The sequence below is a fragment of the Trichechus manatus genome, unplaced genomic scaffold, assembly GCF_000243295.1.
Source record: "Trichechus manatus latirostris isolate Lorelei unplaced genomic scaffold, TriManLat1.0 scaffold00043, whole genome shotgun sequence".
NCBI classification, from domain to species: domain Eukaryota; kingdom Metazoa; phylum Chordata; class Mammalia; order Sirenia; family Trichechidae; genus Trichechus; species Trichechus manatus.
In genome coordinates this window covers 11,687,798-11,714,227 of record NW_004443979.1, presented here as the reverse complement: position 1 = coordinate 11,714,227, position 26,430 = coordinate 11,687,798, and the positions used below count along the sequence as shown (strand labels likewise).

The window sequence follows — 26,430 nt, the reverse complement described above, 5'->3', positions numbered from 1 at the left end:
GCCATGTGTAGAAACTTCACGAAGTGCTTTACACGCATTAACTTATTTTAATTTTTGTAATAAGCTTACGCGGTAGGTGCTAGTGCTGCCCCCGTTTTACAGATTAGGAAACTGAGACACAGAATAATTGAATGTGTTGCAAAGATGTAAGTAGTGAGGAACTCAAATTGTCAGATGGTCTGGCTCTCGAAATCGTACTCAATCATTATGCATACCACTTTACTTGCAGACTAACAAAAACATGCAATATTAACACTACATGATTCTTCATTGAGTATAAGCTCTTTATTTGATTAAAAAAGTAAACAGACAAACAAACAAAAAACCCTGAAGCAATGTGTACAGGTCACAAAGAAAATCAATGGTACCGCACTGCCAAGAAATCTTTGGCACCTCCGAGCAGTACTAGAACCATGTGGCAAAAACTGGGCCATGTAGGAGGGCAAGACTTGGGATGGGGAAAAGGAAACGTATTCACTATTAGGGGGTTGTAGCTCTCTCTAGAGTCCTCTTCATTTTTTCATTCTCCATCATCAATCACATTCAAATGGTTATTAACGTCTCTTTAACTTCATCTCCAAAATATTTCTCACCTTCTTTACCTCTATTTCAGCTCTTCTGTCACTGCCTGAAAAAAGGTCCATCTCACTTCTGTTTAGACTACAGCAGCTAGCTTTCTAATAAGTGTCTCATCTTTTGATGATAAGGAACAAATGACCATATGTGGAAATGGATGTTTGCAAAAGTTACAAAATAACACAGCTTAATCTACTGTAAAAATATAACAAACAAAAATATCCCAAAATATAGATTTTTACTGTAGTGAAAGATAAAGGAAAGATTTAACATTTAGCTCTTACTTTAAAATTGTGACTTTGAGAAATTCTTATTGTTTTTGTCTCTTCTCCATTTAACCACCCAAAAAATAAACACACACACACACACACACACACACACACACACACACACACAAGATTATTAGATATCAAGCCAAAAAGTAAACGAACAGCAAGAGTTCAGTCATGTGAATACAGTTCTGTTATTCATTTGCTTTGCTATGGCTGCATTGTTAGGCTTTGATAGAAACCCATCATGAAGACGACTTCGGATAAATTCCATGAACTTTATTTTACAGTTCAGTACCACACATTTGAACTTGTTTTTGGCATTGGTAAGAGAAATTTCCATTTGCAGTGCTTTTGTATTTCATAATAATTGTAACAATGCTATTCCTTTGCTTAACAGACTAAAAGAATTTGCCAGTGGTGGAGGTGTGTGTGGTGGGGAACTTCCATGCACTTTTTTCTCCATAACCCAACCCATCCACCATGAGCAATCCTTTCCTGGATTACTGGGGTTAAATGCACTAACTCACACAAGCTATGTTTTTCATAAAGAAAGGGGGAAATAAAAATACCCAGCAAACTAGTCAGGAGCAGCCTGATTAATTTTCACCTCCCAAACCAGCTAATAGTTAATGAAAGGTCTCAGCAGAAATGACATCAATAAGAGAAAATTCTTGATGTTGTCTGAAGAGATGAGAGGCCTTCCTCAAAATTATTTTTTCCAGATTTTCTCACATTTTTACATTAGAAAATGTTTCCGTTGATATGAGGATAAATATAAAAACAACCAGATTATGTTTAACTACAAAATGAAGTTTAAATTGTGATCAGGAAAAAAGAGAAAATCTAGATAAATAAAATTCTACAGTAAACTATAGTCTTCAAGGGCAAAATGTCCACAGCATGTTTATTTTATGGCACTGGTCAAAGGCAGAAGGGATGTCTGGTGTTTTACCCTTTACTACCCATACCCACTGCAGTTTGGGTGAAGCTGAACCTTATCCTCCCTTCAGGAGATGGCATATTTATTATGGACCTAGCCAGTCACAGCTCTCCATTCCCTTCAAGGAAAGGTTCAGAAACGCGTATGTGATCCAAACTCCCTTGCACCCAATAGCATGAAGCATCCTAGCAGCTATCATTTGCCTTGCCTCAAATTATAATACAATGCAAATCCTCCCCAACCCAAAGGCATTAATTTCTTGCCAGGGCCTACAGTGTATGCATAGAAAGGAGACTTCAACTTCAGATGACTTTTGAGGATATATCTAGAAATAATATTTACAACAAATCTTTTTTCTTCCTCTGTAGAATTTTGGTACATGTGGTAACTTCTAATCTGGTGGCCAGGAGTCAATCAATCAATTCATACATGCTTATTGAGAACTCTTTATTTATAACAACAAACAAGGATAGAGGGAGGGAAAGATCACGGAACAATGGTAAGGCCAATGATCTGCACTGAGTCATGTAGGCAGGGCACTGTGTGTCTAGCAATCATATGCAGCTCAGGAACAGGAATAGCAAAAATGGATGTTATGGTAATTCAGATGGCAGGCCCTGCCAAAGTTTGGAAGGGGAATAAGAGAATACAAGATAGTTGACACTGTACCAAAGTGCTATAAGGCATGCATATAGTGAGTGGACCACGTGCTGTGGGGAGAAAAAAGAAAGGGAAAAATGTAGCCAACAAAATGGTAGGGGTTAGTGATTGAAAACTATAGTGAAAAGGACAGAGAACAGGCGTGTGCATTGGGTAGGGGATGGGCAAGATGGCAGGCTAGGGTAGAGAGGAAGAGTGCTTCCAAGTGGAAATCTCCGAGCTGAAGCCATGTCCTATTGGTGAGGACAGGTATGGGGCTATGTTGCACAGTGACTGACAATGAACAATGATAGAAAAGAATCTGAAGAGTTATAAACATACACTTTAACAACACCAAGGATGATTGTATGCATAAAATGAAAAGTAAAAATAGGAGTCTGACGCTGAAGTTATCACCATGATTAAATGGAAATGAGCTTTCAAGGAAGTAAATAATCTCAAAGCAATGATATAAAAAAGGTGACATAAATAAGCAAATGGATATCATTTGGAGAGGAGGGAAGGTTATACAGAAAATATCCGAAAGTGGTGCTGGGGAAAGAGAAGAGGACCATTTCACTCAACTACTCAATAAGAGTAAGCAAAATTAGAGGTAAGGTCTCCCAGATGGAAAAGGATGGAGCATCACCTTCAGAAGAGACAGGCTGCAAATATGGCAAGAAAAAGAGGGAAGAAATATTAGGCATTTGATCACTACAGACTCAGGGAAAGGAGGTAAGAGGTGTGGGAAAGAAACAGGGTTGTAATATGGAGGGTAGGAGGGCTTAATGGGAAATTTTGCTTAGCATTTATTTGGGTTAATCATAACATTAGACATTAGAGTGGGAGAGGAGGTAGGAGAATCCTGCTGCCAATGATGTTTACCCATAAAGTCCTGGAGATCTAAACATAATTGAGTATAAGGGTTCAATGCCATTGGGGAACTGGGGCTCTGTGGAATGAGGAAAGTGTTCAAAGGTTCCAGGCTCAAAATTAGAAATGGACTGTTACAGCATAGGTTCTTTTAAATATCAACAAAGTAGGTGGTAAGAGTTGGAGAGTCCTTCCTGAGCCTGGTGGTGGGAGAGCTGGTAAGAAAGGGGGCTGCTCTTAAAAGCCCTCTCAGCAATTGTGGCCAGGAGATAGTAGAGACAGGCATGAAGAGTGGATGGTGAAACAAGTGGAGCACAAGCACAATGATGGTCTCCGTTTGAGAAAATGTGAAACGGAAAGCAGCGTGGTATTCCGTGTGCAGCAAAGGAACTCTAGAGGGATGCATCAGGTTAACTGTGGGAAAAAAGCGGTCTGGCTCACTGACTCGGGGTAACATGCAAATAGGCAGCCCCCACGCACACCCACACGCAGGTTGCATTCAATCTGGTACTACCATAAAGCGTTTGATAGCAAAAATAAAATGGACAGAAAAATAAACTTAGAAATGCAACTTAAAAATTCACATATATTTCTGGACATTGCCATGGGGGGATAAGACTCATCAAACACATTACATTATTTGCAAAGCAGTTTGGCTATGAGTTTAATATGAATTATATAGTGAGAAGAGACCCAGTGCATGATTTCTCTGAATAATTTATTTCAGGCAGCCCCTCGTGTTCAGAAAACAGCGAACTTAGAAAACGCCATGTCTAGGCACTAGTTTTGAAAGGCCAGGTCCAGTAAGCAAATGTCAAAAAAGCTAAAGAAAAGCAAATGGGAGAACCCAGGCAAAGCAAGTGACTTTTTCAGCAAAATTAACAAAAGAGCATTAAAGCTTTTGTGGGTTTTGGTTTTTTATTTAGCAACTGGCTACCCTATAAACAAGAAAATGATCACTTTTATCTAGCAAGAAAGTTGTTTTCTAGGATCCAGCTACACAATGAAAGTGTGGCAGCTTCATATCTCACACAATGGTAGGTGATAAATAAAGACAAACTGAACTGGACTGAATCAAAGCAAAGTAAACAAAACAGAGACAAACTGGATTATCATCAGTGCACCCCAGTACTGGGCTCTGAACAAGTTGAGGAACTTGAAGGAAATGGAGTCTAGAATCATTAAAGTGAATAGACATCCTTTAAAAAGTGCTTCTCCACACAGCCTTTAGCCAAAGAGACAGCAAGCAAAGGAGGCTGGAAGGAAGAACGGAGCGAGGCAATCAGAGTTTCTCAATAACGACTCTTTTTAGCAAAAATAAACAATAATATGTTGGACAACTTCACAATTACGTCACTGACCATTGTAAAGATACCCTCCACAGTGGTTGTCTGGCACCTTTTTTTTTTTTTTAAGCTAAATACATCCATTTTTTCAGTATCAATAGATAGTCCTATGACTAACTTCTAAATCCTAAAACAGGAAGTGTAAATCTGAGCAGAGGAAAATCAGCATCTCTCAGGCACTGAGTTTACTAAGCCAAATTTTAGCTTTCAAAGTGAAGATGTCACATGACCTGATCTGACTTGTTTTAACTCCTGAGCTCTGGTTTCTTTGGTCTTGGCTTACTCAGAGATACTGGACTTTTGACTCTCGTAAGTCAATGGCTTCCTAGCCCTGCTTTATTTTTCTGGTTCCCAGATGTTCAGCATATTTGAGGCCAGAACATCTACCTTAGCTTCACTGCTAATGAGCTTTTTGTTTGCTTTTGCTGCTGTCTAAATGATTCAAGGTAGTAAATGAAGGTATGTGTGTGTTGTTGAGGGGATAGAAGGGAGAATGAGGTTGACAGAGCAATTAGGAGAATACTAGGTGTGGAAGCAGCCAATTTCAAGGGAAATCTTCTGCTTTCCTTCCAAAATAATTTTAAAAGTTCACATAGGCAGAGCCCAGAAATCTATTCGGGCTGAGTCTGACATATGCTTTCGATGATGCCTTAAAAACACATGTCCATTCAAAACCACAATGAAACAGTACTTCACACCCACTAGGATGGCTATTATCCAAAAAACTAAACATAACCAGTGTTCGTTGAGTATGTGGAGAAAATGGAATCCTTGTGCATTGCTGGTAGTACTGTAAAATGGTGTAGCTACTATGGAAAACAGTTTGGTGGTTCCCCAAAATGTTAAATACAGGATTATCATTTGACCCTGCAATTCCATTCCTAGGTATACACCCTAAAGAACTGAAAGCAGGATTGCAAACAGATATTGTACACTGATGTTCACTGCAGCATTATTCACAATAGCCGAAAGGTGGATATAATTCATGTGTCTATCAACAGATGAATGGATAAACCAAATGTGGTACACAATGGAATGTTACTCAGCAATAAAAAGGAATAATGTTCTCACACATACTACAACATGGATGAACCTTGAAAACATTATGCTAAATGAAACGAGCCAGAGACAAAAGGACAAATATCGTTATGATTTCACTTCCATGATTTATCTAGAATAGTCAAATTCATAGATACAGAAAGTAGATTAGAGGTTAGCAGGGGCTCAGAGGAGGGCAGAATGGGGACGTGTTCTCAGTGGGTGCAGAGTCTCTGTTTGGGGTGATGAAAACATTTTGGAAATAGTAGTGATGTTTACAAAACAACTGAATATGAATAATGCCACTGAATCATACACTCGGAAATGGTTAAAATGGCAAATTTTGTTATTTATATGTTACCACAGTAAAATATACATATGTAGTACATACATAATACATACATACATAAGAATTATTCAAATACAAATCATAAATTTATGAATATAGAAAAAAGTATACTACCTGACAAGACAACTTCAATAAGATCGCCTTCCTGGATATCACTAGCCATTTTCACCAGCTGAAGTATGTTTTCAGAGGTAGGATCATGGCGAAAAAGCAGGATCTTATCATACATTCCATAGAAACCACACTCAGGGAACTGAAATACAAATATCAAACGTCAAAATCCTCCTAAATTTAAAACAAAAAACAAGCAAATAAATGTCAAAACACAAATACAAGCTAATTTTAAAAGTTCAAAGTATCTAAACGATTAAAAATGAAAATGAGTGGCATAGTTGAAACTGAAAGTCTTCAAATCAGGAGGGAAGAAAACACATTATCATAAGGGCTATCATGACTAAATGGTCTTCTAATTAGAGAGCAAGAAGATAGGAGAATATGAGGTAAGATTCAAAGAAGTTCCTGGCACTAAGGTGGTTAACAAATATTAATAGGTGGGAAGAAGTGTGCATTTTCATAAGATCTGTAGCAATCCTCAACCTATAACATAAATGTGACAGTGAGTTTATTACAGTTCTAGTACACATACTGTTGCAGTGTATTTGTAAAGAAATTCAGTCTTTTTTGGCATATTTGAAAATAAAAGATGACTCAATAAATCTAAAACTGTTCTGTGTATGGGCAGAAGTGTTATCTAGATCCCTTGACTCAGGGGAGGACCAGAAGAGGCAATCCAACTCTTCCTTCTGCTGTTGCTCTTACATATTCCATTTCGTTTGCAATGCAATCTATGTTAAATAGGTAAGCATGAAAGCTAAGTCAGTTTGTTTTCATACCTAGTTTATATTCTCCTTACAAGGGTAAACCCAAGAGTTTCATTCTCTCAAAGATTATTTCCTACTAACAGATTCAAAATGAAAGTCCAAATGAATGTCTGATATTTTACAATTGCAAAACTAGGAAAATAATAATAGCAATATCAATCTTATTTATTTAATATCATTTAATACCATTCCCAATGCCAACCTATAAATTTCTTCTCTTCTAACATAATCGAACCATATCTCTGACTGAAAAATTCCTTTAGGATGGACTTTAAAAGTAGAATTATTTGATCAACCAGTATGAACATCTTTAAGGCTCTTAAAGCAAATTTCAAATTGATCATGAACCTATCAATCCACACGCCCATGTGTAGCGCAGGAGAAAGCGCATCTGTGGTAGCATTGAGAATTATTAAGCAATCAAACAACCTTGGCTAATTTGGTAGGTAACAAGGCTCTTACATTAAAAAAAAGGGGGATGGGGGCTCTTTTCTTGTATTTGACTTTTCTCACATAATTATTGACGATTGATAATTACAATGTGGTGGGGAAAGGTCACACAGCAAGTAGAGAAAGTTATCTTTCTTGTTCTGGAATTGGTGATGGGTTTGACTGTTATGTCAATAAATGTGGCGACTTCAAAGGATTACTATGGGAGAAACGTTCAGAAATTGATAATTTCTAAAGACAAATAAAATGTATTGTGAATCCGCCTTTCTTCTTTCTTATTCATAAAATTAGGGGCTACATTCATGTGAGCCATTCTGTATGAATTACAAACAAATATATTCAGAGCATCCGCTTACTCTTAAGAGTCTGTGTTGACAACCAGGCTTAAAGCTACTTCTGCATGTCACTTAGTCAATTTTACTTCCTTAAAATAAACACAACAGCTGAAATGATGTCACTGCTTCCACTGTGCTAATTAAAAGAAAAAAAATCGTTTACAATTTTTGAAACTTCTCCCATAATATCATTAGAGCACAAGGAAAGAAAGGGAAAACTAAGATTCCATTTTTCCTCCAACTTGAAAACAATGGATGTTTCATTACCAGTTTTAAAAATAAACTCATTCAAATAGGATTTACATACAATAAAATTACTCCATTTTAATTGTGTAAGTACACGAGTTTTGACAAACATCAACACCTGTCCAACTAAAATCACAATAGAGCCACAGAACATTTTTAACAAGCCTAAAAGTTCCATTGTATCCCTTTGTAGTTGATGTCACCCACAATCCTGATCCAAGCACAGGTCCACTATCTGCCATCACAGATTAGTTTTGCCTGTTACAGCACTTCATATAAATGAAATCATACAGTATGTATTATGTACTCTTTTCTGGCTGGCTTCTTTTGCTCACAATAATGTTTCTGAGATTCATTCATACATATTGCATTTGAGAATCATCTCTTTTTATTCCTTATTAGTAATTACATCATTACATGGATCTACCATAATTATTTATCCACTCACCCACTAATGGATATATGATTTTTTTCTAGTTTGTGACTATTATAAATAAAGGTACTATGAACATTTGTGTACAAGGATTTCTGTGCACATATGTTTTCGGCTTTTGTGGATAAATACTTAGACTTGCTGGGTCATATGATAACCATCTGTTTAGCTCTATAAGAAATTGCCAAGCTACCTTCCAAAGAGGTTGTACCATTTTGCAATACCTGGACATGATGTGAGGTAAACATCAAGGTTCATTTTTCTGCATATAGATGTCCAATTGTTTCAGCACCACTTACTGAAAAGACCATCCTCTCGCCATTGAATTACCTTCATATCTCTGCTGAAAATCAATTGATCATATATGAATTGGTCTGTTCTTGGACTTCCTATTCTGTCCCATTGATCAATGTGTATCCTTATGCCAATACCACACTGTACTTATAATTGTAGCTTCATACTAAGCCTTGAAATCAGGTAGTGTAACCCTCCTAACTTTGTTCTTTTTCAAGATTGCTTTGGGTATCATAAACCAAAAACCAAACTCGTTGCCGTCCAGTTGATTCCAACTCCTCTGAATTTCCATATTCATTTTAGAATCATTTTGTTAATTTGTACAAAATAAAACTGCTGTGATATCGAGTGAGATTGCATTGAATCTATACGTCAATTTGGAAAGAATTATATTTAAATAATATAGAAATTTCTATTTTGTTACAAATAAAGTATATGTCCCTATGTATTAGGTCCTTTTAAATTTCTTTCAACAGTGTTTTGTAGTTTTCAGTGTACAGGTCTTGCACACACTTGTTAAATTTATCCCTAGTATTTCATATTTTTATGTTGGATATGAATGTTGAGAATAAACATCCTTGCCTTGTTTCTGACCTTAGGGGGCTGGCATTCTCTTTCAACATAAGGTATGATGTTAGCTGTTTGTAATTACTGTTTATGGTTGAGGAAGTTCTCTTCTATTCCTGAGACTTGTTATCATGAATGGATGCTGACTTTTGCCAAAGGCTTTTTTCTTGTTTAGTCTGTTAATGTGGTGAATTGCACTGACTGATCTTCAAATGCTGAATCAACTTTGCATTCCTGAAATAAATCTCACTTGTTCTTGATGTATTTTTGTTTTTATATGTTGAATGTTGGATTTGATTTGCTAGTATTTTGTTAAGAATTTGTACATGAAGGATACAGTGGGTTGAATTGTGCCCCTCGCCCCCAGAAGATATGTTGGCAACTTATTTGGAGATAGAGTCTTTGCAGTTGATATCAAGTTAAGATTAGGTCTTACTGGATTAGGGTGGGCCCTAAATCCAATGACTGGTGCCCTTATAAAGAAAGACAGATTTGGATATATACAGATACAGAAGAACAGAGAAGTCCATGTGAAGACAGAGGCAGAGATTACAGTGACGTAGCTACAAACTAAGGATGATCAAGGAATGATGCACTCTACCAAAGGCTAGGAGAGAGGCAAGAAAAGATTCTTCCCTAGAGTCTTCAGAGGGATCATGGCTGTACTGACACTTTAATATTGGACTTTTTGCTTTCAGAACTGTGAGATAACAAATTTGTTGTTTTAAGCCACCAAGTTTGTGGTAATTGGCTATGGCAGCCCTAGGATACTAATATATAGTATATCATTCTGGTTTCGTTTTGTTTTGTTTTTCCCTTGTAATGTCTGCCTGTATTTAAGAGTAATGCTGGCCTTATAAAATGAGTTGGGAAAGACTTACTCTGGAAGAGTTTGTGTAGAAATAGTACAATTTCTTCCTTAAAATTTTGATCCAGTTCTCTAGTGCAGCCATCTAGGCCTGGATTTTTCTTTTTTGGAAGGTTTGCAACTACATATTCAATTTCCCTAACAGATACAGGACTATTAAGGTTTCCAGTTCATCTTGAGTGAGTTTTGGAAGTTTATATTTTCAAGGAATCTGTCCACGTCCTCCAAGTTGTTGAATTTTATGGGCATAAAGTTGTCATATTATTCTCTTATTATCTTTTTAATGTCTATGGGTTCTATAGTGACATAAGCTTATTAATTTTTGATATTTGTAACTTGTGGGGTTTTTTTTTTGGCTTGGTCACTCTGTTTAGATATTTATCAAGTTTATTGACTTTTTATTCAGTGAATCAGCTTTTGCTTTCATAGACTTCCTCTATTATTTTCTGCTTTCAATTGAATGGGTTTCTTTTCTTATCTTTGTTGTATCCTTCCTTCTGCTTGATTTTGGTTTAATTTGATTTTAAGGTGGAAGCTTAGATTTTTTATTTACATTTATTTATTTTTCTTCTTTTTTAATATGAGCATTTAATGCAATAAATATCCCTTTAAGAACTTCTTTAACAGCATTCCACAAAAATTGATATTCTGTCTTTTCGTTTCATTCAATTGAAAATATTTTCTAATTTCTCTTCTACCCATGGACTATACAGAAGAGTGTATGTAATATCTAAAAATTCAAAGATTTCCCAGATACTTAAATCTCTCTGATTCTATACATTTCAAGTTAGTTTCTTGTACACAACAAATATTTAATTGGGGTGTCTATATTATTTACATTTCATATAAATGGAATTAAGGCTACCACCTTATCATCTTTTTTCTATTGATCCCATCTCTTCCTTGTTCCTTTTTTTTGTTTGTTTCACTTTTTCTTGTCCTCTTTTAGACTATTTCTTAATCCTTCCTTTTATCTTCTTTTGCCTTATTAGCCATATCTCCTTGTTTAATTATTTGATACACTTCCACACAGAACACAAGGATCTTACACCTGTGAATTTCTATTCCATCATTCACTCCTTTGGGCTATATATTTTATACCCACACAGATGTATTGTGTTAGGAACACCAAAATACAATGCTAATATTTTTGCTTTAAACAATCAATAGCTTTTCAAATAGATTTTAAAATGAGAAAGGGTCTTTTATATATATTCACAAGGTTATTGTTTCTGTCACTCTTCATTGCTTTATGTAGATCCAAATAGCTATATATTACCATTTTCCTCACTCCAAAGAAATTTCCCTTATACTTCTTATAGTGTAAGTTTGACATCAACAAATTTACTCAGATTTTGCCTGAAAAAGTCTTTATTTTACTTTCACTTTTGAAAGATATTTTTGTTGTATATAGAATTCTAAATTAATAATATTTTCAGCACTTTAAAATTTCATACTGCCTTAATTGTTTCTAATGATAAAACTGGATTATTTTTTCTCCTGTATGGTTATGAGTCAGAATTGACTTCATGCCACACAATGACAACAACGATGCTTTGTTTCTTTTTCCTAATAATTTAACATTTTTATCTTCATGACTGACTTTTAAAAATCTGATAAAGAAGGGGGCAGAGTCAAGATGGAGGATTAGACACACCTTACCATCACCTTACAGCAAAGACCCAAAAAACTAAGTGAAACAAACACAGAAAACAATCCTGGAACTCTGAACATCAAAAAAAGGAAGGATAAGGAATTGAATCGAACACCAACTGGAAGGAAAAACTGAACAAACACAGCAAGCAAGGAGTAACATGAAATGGAGGGGTTCTACCAACTGCCCCAGCTCAGCGTGGCCATCTTAAGACAAAGCTAGATGCAAACCCAGGGGAAGAGTACATGCAGGCAAACCCACAGCAGTCCAGTAAGAGACAGAGATACTATACAGACATACTTGGAAAGAAGCAAGAGCAGAGAGAGAGCCGAGATCCAGAACCAGATACCCAAAAACAGCGGTCTCCAAACTCGAGGGCGAATGGTACACACAAGGCAGTGGAAACACAGAGTGGTGACGGAAGGTCTCCCACCTGAACAGATCCTAGATGACCCTACCCTCTTCATGTCTGGTTGGGAGCAGGTCCCAGTTGCTGGCTGCAGCAGATGTGAAAGGTCTGGGCAAAAACATTCACTAACCATTATGGGCACACTCCTCCTACCCCCACCCTCCTGATCGGAACTGGTGGGGGACTCCATAATCAGGACACACTATCTGACCGGGGTCCAAAACACAAGCCCTCCCCCCAGCCCAATCTACCACCCCTTTCTTTCCACCAGATGAACAGCGGTATATACCCTCCAGTGCACGTGCCCGGCTGCCACCTACACACGCCCTTCAGTGTTCAGGGAGTGGCAGAGACTGTATGCGACCATGCACATGCCCAATCTACAGAAGCACCTGGCCCAGCCTGGCAATAGGTGGCAGAAACATGACTGTATGTGTGCCTGCCCTCCAGTCTCTTTCCCCTCCTCTCATCTGGCAAGAGGCACCAGAGGCACATGCATACATACACTTGCTGCTCCCTCTCCCCTCCCCCATCCAGTGAGAATTCCATATGGTGTAACCACCATGTATGACTGCCTGTTGCTCCCCCTGCCCCCTCATCCCAGCTAGAAGCACTGGTGTCGCGATTATGTTTGCACCTACCTGCCACTTCCCCACTCCTCCTGCCCAACAGGCAGAGCCAGCATAACTGCACACAAACACACCCAACACCCACCTCCACACCATCCACTTCTCCATCATCTGTCAAATAGCAATGACCATGCCCCCGTTCACACAACACACCCACCACACCTGTGGCCCCATCCACTCATTGTGGACCACTCCTTGCTCCCACACCACCAGAACAATGACAGATAACAGCCAACTCCCACTCAGACTGTCCTTAGCCACCCAGCAAGACCAGCAAATAAAGACCCATGGTCATATATCTAGCCCCTGCCACACCCACCCAAAGACAGATAGTGAGCACTCAAATGGGGCCAAACTACCAACCAGAATTGCACACCAGCACTGCCTGCCAGACACATCAAAACAAAAGAAAAAATCAAGATGCAGAAATCAAATATACAATTAATTAAAAAATATAATAACACTTTAATGCCTTGGAGACTACAGAAAATATCAAGTCATCTAAAGAAACAGGACAAGATAGCTCAAGCAAAGGATCAAAATGAAGAAGCAAAGAACATAACTGAGGAAGAAAAGGTAATCAAAGTACAGAATAAGGAGTTCAAAAGACTTATATAGAGAGCCCTCCAAGAGATCAAAGAAAACAGACAAAACAAAAGGAAAACATACACAAAATGAAGAAAAGCAAGCAAAACACTAGAAGAATTTGAGAAAACAAACAAGAACAAAATTACAATATAAAAAGACAATTAAAAACCATAGAGAAATAGCAATCTTAAATCTGGAAGGTTAACAGTAAAATTTCAGAAAGCAACAATTGAATAGAAGGACATAGGAGTAGAACTAAAGCAGTGGAAGACCAAATCAGCGAAACAGAGGACATATCTCTTGACATTAAGTTGTTTGAGGGACAATCAGAAAAGAGAGTGAAGAAAACCTAGGCATTATGTGGGACACTATCAAGAGGAATAATTACAGGTGATCGGAATCCCAGAATAGGAGGAGACAACAAAAAGCACAGAAAGAAAATTTGAACATTTGCCGGCAGAAAACTTCCCTAATATCATGAAAGACAAGAAGACATCCAACCAAGCAGCACAATGAAACCCATACGAGATCCCAGAAGAAAATCATAGAGACATATTATAATAAAACTCTCCAAAACTAAAGACAAAAAAAGGCTCCTGAGAGTAGCCAGGGAAAAATGAAAGATTACCTACAAAGGGGAACCAATAAAAATAAACTCTGACTTATTGGCAAAAATCACACAGGCAGGCAAGAAGAAAGCAACAGGATGAAACATATACAACACTGAAAGAAAAAATTGCCAACCAAGAATTATATATCCAGCAAAATTCTCCCTCAAATATGATGGCAAAATAAGGACATTTCCAGATAAAGAGAAGTTAAGGGAATTTGTAAAAACCAGACCAAACATGCAAGAAATATTAAAGAGTGTTCTACAGACAAAGAACCAACAACGTAAGACAACAATGAGAGATGAAGACACACAACAGCATCAGCTAGATACCAACCCAGATAAAGAATTCTCAAAAATAAAACTAAAAGACTGAAAACAAGGAATCAGAGACGTCAATCTGTAAACGATGACAATTGCAAAACAAAAACGGGGGAATAAATGGTATGGTTACAGAACTTCCATACAGAGAGGAAATCAAGGTGATATCAAGAAATAAGAGGCTGCTTTAAATTCAGACAGATAAAGGTGAATTTTAGCATAACTGCAAAGAAAATCAACAAACCTACTCAACAAAAGAAAAAAAAGTATAAAGACTCAGTAAACACATAATCAAAAACAATGAAGGAAACAAACAGAAAAAAATCCACAAACAAAAATCCCAGCACAAGGAATTAAGCAAAACAAAGAAACCATCAATACCACAAAAAAAAAGCATAATAAAATGGCAGCAGTAAAGTCATATCTATTGATAATCACAGTGAATGTAAATAGATTAAATGTACCAGTAAAGAGACAGAAAATGGCAGAATGGATTAAAACAAAAAATGACCCAACAAGAAACACACCTTAGATCTAAAGATATAAACTAAAACTTAAAAGATGGAAAAATACGTATCAGGCAAACAATAACAAAAAAAAGCAGAAGTAGCAATATTTGTCTCTAGAAAATAGACTTTAAGGCAAATTTTGCCATAAAAGACAAGGAAAGACATTATCTAATGATTAAAGGGTCAATCCGCCAACAAGACATAACCATAATAAATACATATGCAACAAATGACAAGGTTCCAAAATACAGAAAACAAACTCTAAGAGCATTGAAAATAGAAACAGAAAGTTCCACAGTAGGAGACTTTAACAAACCACTTTTGGTGAAGGACGGAACTAGAAAGAAACTCAACAAAGGTAAAGATCTAAACACCACGATAAACCAATTTGACCTCAGACACATACACAGAAAACTACACCCAACAGCATGAAAGTACACATTCTTTTCCAATTAACATGGAACATTCTCCAGAACAGACCACATTTTAGGCCACAAAGGAAGCTGAAATAAATCTGAAAACAATACAAAGCATTTTCTCTGACCAGAACGCTATAAAAGGAGAAATCAAAAACGGGAAGGGCAATGAAAAAAATCGAATATATGGAAACTGACTATCACCTTGCTTAAAAACCACTAGGTATGAGGTGGGGCCAAGATGGCAGAGTAGTCAGACGCTTCCTGTGGTTCCTCTTACAGCAAAGACCCAAAAAAACAAGTGAATCAATTATATATTAGTCTCGGAGCCCTGCACATCAAAGGCAAAGTCGAGGAATTGGACTGAGTGGCAAGAGGAGGGAGAGACGGTTCGAAAGCAGCAAGGAGCTGCCAGACCTGAACCGGTGAGAGCTGGCACATTTTAGGCCAGATCGGCTGGTGTGTAAGGAAAGAGAGGCAGTGGTGCTCGGGAGGCGTTTTCCACATCAATAGAGACCCAGTGGCAGAGAGTCTACTCACGCCTCCAGAACCAGTGAAAAGCTGCACTCAATCGGCAAAAGATAAGTACATGCAGCTGACCTCCACACTTATCAAGAAAAAACCTCTCTCCCATTTGCCTGCCCCCTCCCCACTCGGGAGCAGGCCCTGGACCAGTTTCAGCAATTGCCAAGTCCCCTGGGCCAGAAGTAGGACCTGTCATGCACCCTGAGCCATTCTCCTAGCATTGGAGAGGGAACAAATGAACAAACAGGAAAAAATAATCTGTCATCTCCCATAAACTCGGAACTAAGAGTAGCCAAAGCTCGTTTGCGTAGGCATAGGCATAAGGGGTCCATGGATTTTAATGCCTTTCACCCCTGCATAAACTTATGTGGGCCGATTTTAACAGCACAGGCCTCATTACCACAATACAACAGGGTATATACCTGAAGCCTAACTTCAACTGGATCAGCTATATGGTGAAGTGGCAGGTTCATGATATTTGACACTGCTCGGCTGATTAAGCAGGGTCCTCACCTACCCAAATCAGGGGCCTGAGGACTGGTGGCTCCACCCACATCACCTAGCCCCCTGCAACAGAGGTCTAAGAATAAGTGGTGCCTCCCAGTCCTTACAACCAACAACATTAAAACCAAAAAGGGGGACTAAAAAATGTAGTCATAGATCTTTCATATGGACAGGAAGTCAAGGTGATATAAACAAATAAAAGAGTGCTCTAAACATAGGAAAATAAGTGTAAATATTCAGGTAGCCACAAAGGAAACTAACAATCCTACACAACAAAATAGAAAACAATAAAAACACAGACACTAAAAAAATACAAAATCACGAACAATGAAAAAGATAAAATACATAAAGAAAAACAACTCAGCACAGACAATTAAGTACAACAAAGACAATATCAAAGATACATACAAAAAATATCAAAATGACTGCACTAAACTCATACCTACCAATAACTATGCTGAATGTAAATGGACTAAATGTCCCAATAAACAGACAAGAGAGTGGCAGAACGGGTAAAAAAACCCTCCCCATCCCTCCCTACCCTTGTAACCATCAAAGAATGTTTTCTTCTGTGTTTAAACATTTTCTTGAGTTCTTAAAATAGTGGTCTTATACAATATTTGTCCTTCTGTGACTGACTAAATTCACTCAGTATAATGACCTCAAGCTTATTCCATGTTATAAGATGTTTTATGGATTCATCATATTTGAGAGACAGTTTTGCTGGATATATAATTCTTGGCTGGCAATTTTTTTTCTTCATTTATCTCATCCAGTAGCCTTCTTGCCTGCATGATTTCTACTGAGTAGTCTGAGCTTAGTCTTATTGACTCTCCTTTGTAGATGACTTTTCGATTTTCGCTAGCCACTCTCAAAATCCTCTATCTTCGGTTTTGGCAAGTTTGAGTATAATATGTCTTGATTGCTTTCTTTTGGGATCTATCTTATGTGGGGTTCAGTGAGCATCTTGGATAGATATCTTCTCATCTTTCATGATATCAGGGAAGTTTTCTGCAAACAAATCTTCAACAATTTTCTCTGTATTTTCTGTTATCCCTCCCCCCGTTCTGATACTCCAATCACTCGTAGGTTATTCCTCTTGATAAAGTGCCACATAAGTCTTAGGATTTCTTCATTTTTTTAAATTCTTTTCTGATTTTTCTTCAAATAATTTGGTGTCAAGTGCTTTATCTTCAATCTCACTAATTCTGACTTCCATTGTCTCAATTCTGCTCCTGTGACTTTCTATTGAGTTGTCTAATTCTGAAATTTTGTTGTTAATCTTCTGGATTTCTGATTGCTGTCTCTCTATGGATTCTTGCAACCTATTAAATTTGTCTTTATGCTCTTCTTTAAGCTTAGGCTCCTCTGTTGCTTTGTCTACTTGTTTCTTGGCTTCTTCTGCATTTTGCTTGATCTCTTTCTGATCTCTTGAAGGTAGCCACAAAGGAAACTAACAATCCTACACAACAAAATAGAAAACAATAAAAACACAGACACTAAAAAAACACAAAATCACGAACAATGAAAAACATAAAATACATAAAGAAAAACAACTCAGCACAGACAATTAAGTACAACAAAGACAACATCAAAGACACATACAAAAAATATCAAAATGACTGAACTAAACTCATACCTACCAATAACTATGCTGAATGTTGGACTAAATATTGGACTAAATGCCCCAATAAACAGACAAGAGAGTGGCAGAACGGGTAAAAAAACACGATCCGACTGTATGCTGTCTACAAGAGACACACCTAAGACTTAAAGACACAAACAAATTAAACTCGAAGGATGGAAAAAAATATATCAAGGAAACAACACTCAAAAAATAGCAGGAGTGGCAACATTAATGTCTCTTTTTTAAAGAAATTTTTCCCATATAAAAATTTAAACATACATTGTAATGTGACTCTAATTGCTCTCCCCATTCCGTTACAGCACACTCCTCCTTTCTACCCGAATCCCCGTGTCCATTCAACCAGCTCCTAACCTTTGCTGCCTTTCCATCTCACCTCCAGACAGAAGCTGCCTGTTTAGTCTCTTGTATCGTCTTGAGCTAAGAGGCACACTCCTCAAGAGTATCACTTTATTCCCCACAGTCCAGTCCAATCCCAGTCTGAAAAGTTGGCCTCAGAAATTGTTTCCGTTCTGGGCTGATAGAGAATCAAGGGGCCATGCTTTCTGGGGTACCTCCAGTCTCAGTTGGACCATTAAATCTCATCTTCTTACTAGAATTTGAGTTCTGCACCCCACCTTTCTCCTGCTCCATCGGTGACTCTGTTGTGTTCCGTCAGGGCGGTCACTGGTGGTAGCTAGGCACCCTCTAGTTCTTCTGGTCTCAGGCTGATAGTCTCTGGTTTATGTGGCCTTTTCTGTCTCTTCAGCTACTATATGCCTTGTGTCTTTAGAGCTCTTCATTCTCTTTTACTCCAGGTGATTGGGACCAATTGATGCATCTTAGATGAATGCTTGTAAGCGTCTAAGACCCCAGACGCCATTCACCAAAGTAGGATGTAGAACATTTTCTTAATAAGCTTTGTTATGCAAATTGACCTCAATATCCCCTGAAAGCTTGGTCCCCAGACTCCTACCCCTGCTAGTCTATCCATCAAAGTGTTTGACTATATTCAGGAAACTTCTTAGCTTTGGTTTAGTCCAGTTGTGGTGACTTCCTCTGTAGTGAGTGCTGTCCTTCCCTTCATCTAAGATAATTCTTATCTACTATCTAGTTAGTAAATAACCCTCCCCATCCCTCCCTACCCTTGTAACCATCAAAGAATGTTTTCTTCTGTGTTTAAACCTTTTCTTGAGTTCTTATAATAGTGGTCTTATACAATATTTGTCCTTCTGTGACTGACTAAATTCACTCAGTATAATGACCTCAAGCTTATTCCATGTTATAAGATGTTTTATGGATTCATCGTTGTTCTTTATCGTTGCGTAGTATTCCACTGTGTGGCTATACCATAATTTGTTTATCCATTTGTCCGCTGATGGGCACCTAGGTTGTTTCCATCTTTTTGCTACTGTGAACAGTGCTATGATGAACGTGGGTGTGCATATATCTATTCATGTGAATCCTCTAATTTCTCTAGGAAATATTCCAAGGAGTGGGATAGCTGGATTGTATGTTACATCTATGTCTACCTTTTTAAGGAAGAGACAAATCGATTTCCAAAGCAGTTGTATCATTTTACATTCCCACCAACAGCGTAAAAGTGTTCCGGTCTCTCCACAACCTCTCCAGCATTTATTATTTTGGTTTTTGGATTAATGCTAGCCTTGTCGGGGTGAGATGATATCACATTGTAGATTTGATCTGCATTTTTCTAATAGATAATGATCGTGAGCATTTCTTCATCTATTAGTTGCCTGAAAATCTTCTTTTGCCCATTTTTAAATTGGGTTATTTGTCTATTTGTTGTTGAGGTTATGCAGTATCTTGTAGATCTCAGAGATTAGACGGTGATCAGATTTGTTATAGTCAAAATTATTTTCCCAGTCTGTAGGTTGTCTTTTTATTCTTTTGGTGAAGTCTTTTGATGAGCATAAGTGTTTCATTTTTAGGAGCTCCCATTTATCTAGTCTCTGTTCTGTTGCTTGTGCATTGTTACTTATGCTTTGTATTCTGTTTATGCCATGTTATTAGGGCCCCTAGCGGTATCCCTATTTTTTCTTCCATTATCTTTATCATTTTCAATTTCATATTTAAGTCTTTGATCCATTTTGAGTTAGTTTTTGCACATGGTGTGAGGTATGGGTCTTGTTTCAGTTTTTTGTGGATGGATATCCAGTTATGCCAGTACCATTTGTTAAAGAGATTGTCTTTTCCCCAATTAACGGAGTTTGGGCCTTTGTCCAAAATTAACTGCTCATAGTTGGATGAGCTTATATCTGCATTCTCAACTCTGTTCCATTGGTCTATGTATCTGTTGTTGTACCAATACCAGCCTGTTTTGACTACCGTGGCGGTACAATACGTTCTACAATCAGGTAGTGTAAGGCCTCCCACATTGTTGTTCTTCTTAAGTAATGGTTTATTTATTCTGGGCATCCTCCCTTTCCATATGAAATTGGTGATTTGTTTCTCCATCTTATTAAAAAATGCCGGTGGAATATGGATTGGGATTGCATTGTATCTTTAGATTGCTTTGGGTAGAACTGACATTTTCATGGTGTTGAGTCTACTTACCCATGAGCAAGGTATGTTTTTCCACTTATGCAGGTCTCTTTTAGTTTCTTGCAGTAGTGTCTTGTAGTTTTCATTGTATAGGTCTTTTACGTCTCTGGTTAGATTTATTCCTAAGTGTTTTCTCTTCATGGGGGCTACTATGAATTGTATTGATTTCGTGATTTCCTCTTTGAAGTTCTCTGTCGGTGTACAGGAATCCAACTGATTTTTGTATGTTTATCTTCTATCCTGAAACTTTGCTAAAATCTTCTATTAGTTCCAGTAGTTTTCTTGCGGATTCTTTGCGGTTTTCTGTGTATAAGATCAAATCATCTGCAAATAGAGATACTTTGACTTCTTCCCTACCAATCTGGATAACTTTACTTCTTTTTCTAACCTAATTGCTCTGGCTAGGATCTCCAGCACAATGTTGAATAAGACTGGCTATAAAGAGCATCCTTGTCTGCTTCCCGTTCTCAAGGGGAATGCTTTCAAAGTCTCTCCATTTAGGATAATGTCGGCTGTTGGTTTTGTATAAATGCCCTTAATTGTGTTGAGGAATTTCCGTTCTATTGCTATTTTGTTGAAAGTTTTTATCATGAATGGGTGTTGGACTTTGTCAAATGCCTTTTCTGCATCCACTGATAAGATCATGTGGTTCTTATCTTTTGTTTTATTTATGTGATGGATTACATTGATTGTTTTTCTAATGTTGAACCATCCGTGCATACCTGGTATAAATCCCACTTGACCATGGTGAATTATTTTATTGATATGTTGCTGAATTCTGTTGGCTACAATTTTGTGGAAGATTTTTTCGTCCATGTTCATGAGGGATATTGGTCTGTAGTTTTCTTTTTTTGTCGTGTTTTAACCTGGTTTTGGTATCAGGATTATGCTGGCTTCATAGAATGAGTTTGGAAGTATTCCATCCTTTTCTATGCTCTGAAATACCTTTAGTAGTAGTGGGGCTAACTCTTCTCTGAAAGTTTGGTAGAATTCTCCAGTGAAGCCATCCTGGCCAGGGCTTTTTATTTGTTGGGAGTTGTTTAATTACCTTTTCAATCTCTTGTTTTGTTATGGGTTTATTTAGCTCTTCTATCTCTGTTTGTGTTAGTTTAGGTAGGTAGTGAGTTTCTAGAAATTTGTCCTCTCGGTTTTCAAATTTGTTAGAGTATCATTTTTCCTGGTATTCTGTTATGATTCTTTTAATTTCAGTTGGGTCTGCTGTGATATCACCCATCTCATTTGTTACACGGGTTATCTGCTTCCAGTCCTGTTTTTCTTTTGTCAGTTTGGCCAATGCTTTAACGATTTTGTTGATCTTTTCAAAGAACCAGCTTTTAGTCTTTTGCTAACTCTTTCAATTGTTTTTCTATCCTCTATTTCATTTAATTCTGCTCTAATTCTTATGATTTCCTTTCTTCTGGCATCAGAGGGCTTCTTTTGCTTCTTTCTCCTTGTTCCAGTTGTAGGGTTAATGTTTTGATTATGGCCCTTTCTTCTTTCTGGATGTGTGCATTTATTGCTATAAACTGATCTCTCATCACTGCTTTTTATGTGTCCCAAAGGTTCCAGTAGGATGTGTTTTCATTCTCATTTGATTCTGTAAATTTATTACATCCTTAATTTATTCTGTAACCCAGTAGTTTTTATAATCTCTGATGAAACAGATTTTAAAATAAAATCCACCACAAAAGATAAAGACACTATACAATGACTAAAGGGTCAATACACCAGGAGGATATAACCATAATAAATATTTAGGCACCCAACAACAGGGCTCCAAAATACATAAAACAATCTCCAACAGCACTGAAAAGAGAAAGACAGCTCCACAATAATAGTAGGAGACCTCAATACACCACTTTCGGTGAAAGAGAGAACATCCAGAAAGAAGCTCAATAAAGACACGGAAGATCTAAATGCCACAACCAAACAACTTGATCTCATAGCCATATACTGAACACTCCACCCAAGAGCAGTCAAGTATACTTTCTTTTCCAACGCATATAGAGCATTCTCCAGAATGTACCACATGTTAGGCCATAAAGCAAGTCTTAACACAGTCCAAAGAATCAAAATATTACAAAGCATCTTTTATGAGCATAAAGCCATAAAAGTAAAAATTAATAACAGAAGAAGCAAGGAAAAAAATCAAACACATGGAAACTGAACAACACCTTGCTCAAAAACCACTGGGTTAAAGAAGAAATTAAGGATGGAATAAAGAAATTTACAGAATCAAATGAGAAAGAAAACACATCCTACCAGAACACTTGGGACACAGAAAAAGCAGTGCTCCGAGGTCAGTTGATAGCATAAATGCACATATCCAAAAAGAGAAAAGGGCCGAAATCAAAACATTAAACCTACAACTGGAACAAGAAGAAAGACAGCAGCAAAATAAGCACTCTGGAACAAGAAGAAAAGAAATAATAAGAATTAGAGCAGAATTAAACGAAATAGAGAAGAGAAAAACAATTGAAAGAGTTAGCAAAAGACCAAAAGCTGGTTCTTTGAAAAGATCAACAAAATCCATAAAGCTTCAGCCAAACCGACAAAAGAAAAACAGGAGAGGAAGCAAAGAATCTGAATAAGAACTGAGGTGGGCAGTATCACAAGAGACTCAACTGAAATTAAAAGAATCATAATAGAATACTATGAAAAACTGTACTCTAACAAATTAGGAAACCTAGAGGAAATAAGCAAGTTTCTAGAAACTCACTACCTACCTAAACTAACACAGAGATAGAAGAACTAAATAAACATATAGCAAAAGAAGAGATTCAAAAAGGAATTTGAAAGCTCCCAACACAGATAAGCCCTGGCCCTGATGGTTTCACTGCTGAGTTCTACGAAACATTCAAAGAAGAGTTAACACCACTACTACTAAAGGTATTTCAGAGCATAGAAAAGGAGGAGATGTTCCCAAACTTATTCTATAAAGCAAGGATAACCCTGATACCAAAACAAGTAAAGACACCACAAAAAAAGAAAATTACAGACAAATATCTCTCATGAACATAGATGCAAAACACCTCAACAAAATTCTACCCAACAGAATTCAACAACATATCAAAAAAACAATTCACCACGATCAACTGGGATTTATACCAGGTATGCAGGGATGGCTCAACATTAGAAGAACAATCAGTGTGAGCATCACATAAATAAAAGACAAGAACCACATGATCTTACCAATTGATACAGAAACGGTATTTGACAACGTCCAACACCCATTCATGATAGACTCTCAGCAAAACAGGAATAGAGGGGAATTCCGGCAAAATGGCACTCTAGGCAGAAGCACCACACCGTCCCTCCACAGAAAAGAAATGAAAAGCTAAGCCAAACAGAGAAAACAATCCTGAAATCCTAAAACATCAAATGAAGAGATAAAGAATTCACGCAAGCACCAAATGGAGTGAGAAAACTGACAGAGAACAGAGAGCAAGGAGAGATTCATGCAGAGGTTCCCTACCAGCTACCACAGCACAGATCTGTCATCTTGGACTCCTATCAGAGACCAGCAAACAGGGGATACGAGAAAGCAGCCTCACGGAGCTCCCAGCAGTAGACAAAATAACCGGTAATTTGGGATATACGCTTTCCCACCCCCCACCCTTCCACCAATTGGCCTCCTTTGCTTCCCGTGGCCACAATCTCTTGCTCAGGATACACCGGCTGCTTAGACTCCACACAGCCGAACGTGCCAGCTCTTTGAGTGCCATTTGTTGGCTGTTGGTAATGCTTTTCTCCGCTTCTTTTGATTTCTTCCTTACCTCTCACCACTGCCCCCTCCTTTCGCTCAGATACCTGGCTCCGTGCACCAACTTTGCTTCTTCCTGAGGGGCTGCAGAGCTCCGGTAATTTGTGATATATGCTTTCCCACTCCCTACATTTCTTCACCCACACTCGGCTCCCTCTGCTTCCCGCGAACACAGTCTCTGGTCTGAGAAACACCGGCTGCTTGGATTCCACCAGCCCACTCTAGCTGGTTCTCAGAGTGCCATTTGTTGGCTGCTGATGTTATTATTTTTCTGCTTCCTTTGACTTCCTCCTTACCTCTCACCACCTCCCCCTCCTTTCGCTCAAATACCTGGTTCCATGCGCCATCTCTGCTTCTACCTGAGGGGCTGTGGAGCTCCATTCAAGTGTGGAGCTGCTTCCCGATCTGGACTGCCGCGCTGGTGGGATACTGGGGCTTTTGTTCGTTTGTTTGTTTTGAAATCTTTTTTTGTTTTCTCTTCCTTTTCTTGAGTTCAGGGGCCCTTTCTACCCAGGCGGTGCTGCTAGGCAAGGAGCATACCCCGTCGGCTTACACAAAAGTGCGGAGAGATCCCTGAGGGCATTTCTTTCTTTGTTCTTGTTTTGGTTTTTTTTCTGTTTTGTGGGGGGGCCTTTCTTGTTCTTTTTTATTTTTTTTTTAATTTGTTTTCTTCTTTTCCCTTTTTGTCTTTCTCGATTACTCAGTTTCTCGTCTCTCTACATCTTCCTTCTCTTTCTATTCCCTGAATACCTGGCCTTGTATGCCTCTGCACCTTCTGCTCAGGCTATACCGCAACACCTGAGAGCGACTTCCCCAGACCTCATAGCCGCACGAGTGGGATCCCTGGGAACTTTGCGGTTCTTTAACCTTTCCGATTTTTATTTATTCATTCTTTTCTTTTCTTACTCTTCCCCTTTCTGTTTTTCTCCATTTCATAGTCTCTCATCTCTCTACTCCAACGGCAAGCTCCCCTAGCATTCTTTTTTGTTTGTTTGAATATTTTTGCCGCTTTTCCTCTCCTCTCTCCCATATCCATCTTACCTCCACGCATAACAATCTCCCCGCTACATCCTGCCTACCTGCACTGTGCGCTTAACATCACACCACCAAGTAGCTCAGGCACGGCCTACTGGAACATGCCCTGAACTAATTGCCGACCCGCACTGGTGGCTGTAGTGAGTGCCACAGACAACCCATCCCAGTGACTCCTCTTCAGCTAGACCTGCCCTGCCGTACCATGTCTGAGTGACTGACCCTGCCAATTGCAGAAGGAGGTGAAAAGTATTGTGCCCACAGACGAGCAAACAACAAAAAACACAGTCTGCCTGCTCAGACATAGTCAGATTTAAAAAAAAAAGGGGACAAAACAAATCTACAATCAATAAACGAGAAAAATAACTACTTAATGCCCCGAAGACAGCAGACAATATCAAAACATTTACAAAAACAGGACAGGATGGTTGCAGAAGGCATCCAAAATAGAACACCACATGACTTTCCAGTAGAAGCAAATGCACTAGAATTACCTGATAGGGAATTCAAATCTCTAATACCCAGAAATATCCAAGAGTTGAGGAAAAAAGCTGACAAACATGAGGAAAAACAGACAAATTCATGGAAAATACAGACAAAAAATTGGAAGAATTCAGGAAAATAATGCAAAACAAAATGCCAAAATAAATTCACAACGAGAAATTATACAAGCACAACAATTAGAAATCCAAATGATAAACAACAAGATTTCAGAAATGGATGGTGTCATAGAAGGGCTGAGAAGCACATTTGAAATGGTGGAAGACAGGATCAGTGGAATTAAAGACAAACACTTGGATACAACTCTGTTTCAGGAAAACTCAGAAAAAAGAACAAAGAAAAATGAAGAAGACCCTGAGAGTTATGTGGTATACGATCAAAAGCAAAAATTTTTAAATGCCTGGAATTCCAGAACAGGGGTAGAAAACAGAAAACAGAGGATCATTGAAGAACTACGAACAGAAAACTTCCCCAATATCATGAAAGATGAAAAGCTGGCCATCCAAGAAGCCCAATGAAACCCATATAGGAGAGACCCCAAAGGAAAATCACCAAGGCATATCATAATCACACTCGCCAAAACCAAAGACAAACATACAGTCATGAGAGCAGCTCGTGAAAAACAAGAAGTCACATACAGATGAGAAACAATAAGACTAAGCTCAGATTATTC

The 26,430-nt window shown here is 38.0% G+C and overlaps 1 protein-coding gene across 4 annotated transcripts in view; it reads right to left on the bottom strand.

The window, feature by feature from the left end:
• Window positions 1-26,430, bottom strand: part of PRKD1 (protein kinase D1) — a 461,286-nt gene that overhangs the window by 205,049 nt on the left and 229,807 nt on the right. For 3 of the 4 annotated variants that reach the window (XM_023731503.1, XM_004376539.1, XM_023731504.1), the window contains exon 2: window positions 6,148-6,286. In XM_023731503.1, the coding sequence (XP_023587271.1) occupies window positions 6,148-6,286 (139 nt within the window). Of the gene's footprint in view, window positions 1-6,147; window positions 6,604-26,430 lie in introns of those variants that run through there. The other variant, XM_023731505.1, reaches the window with a different exon arrangement.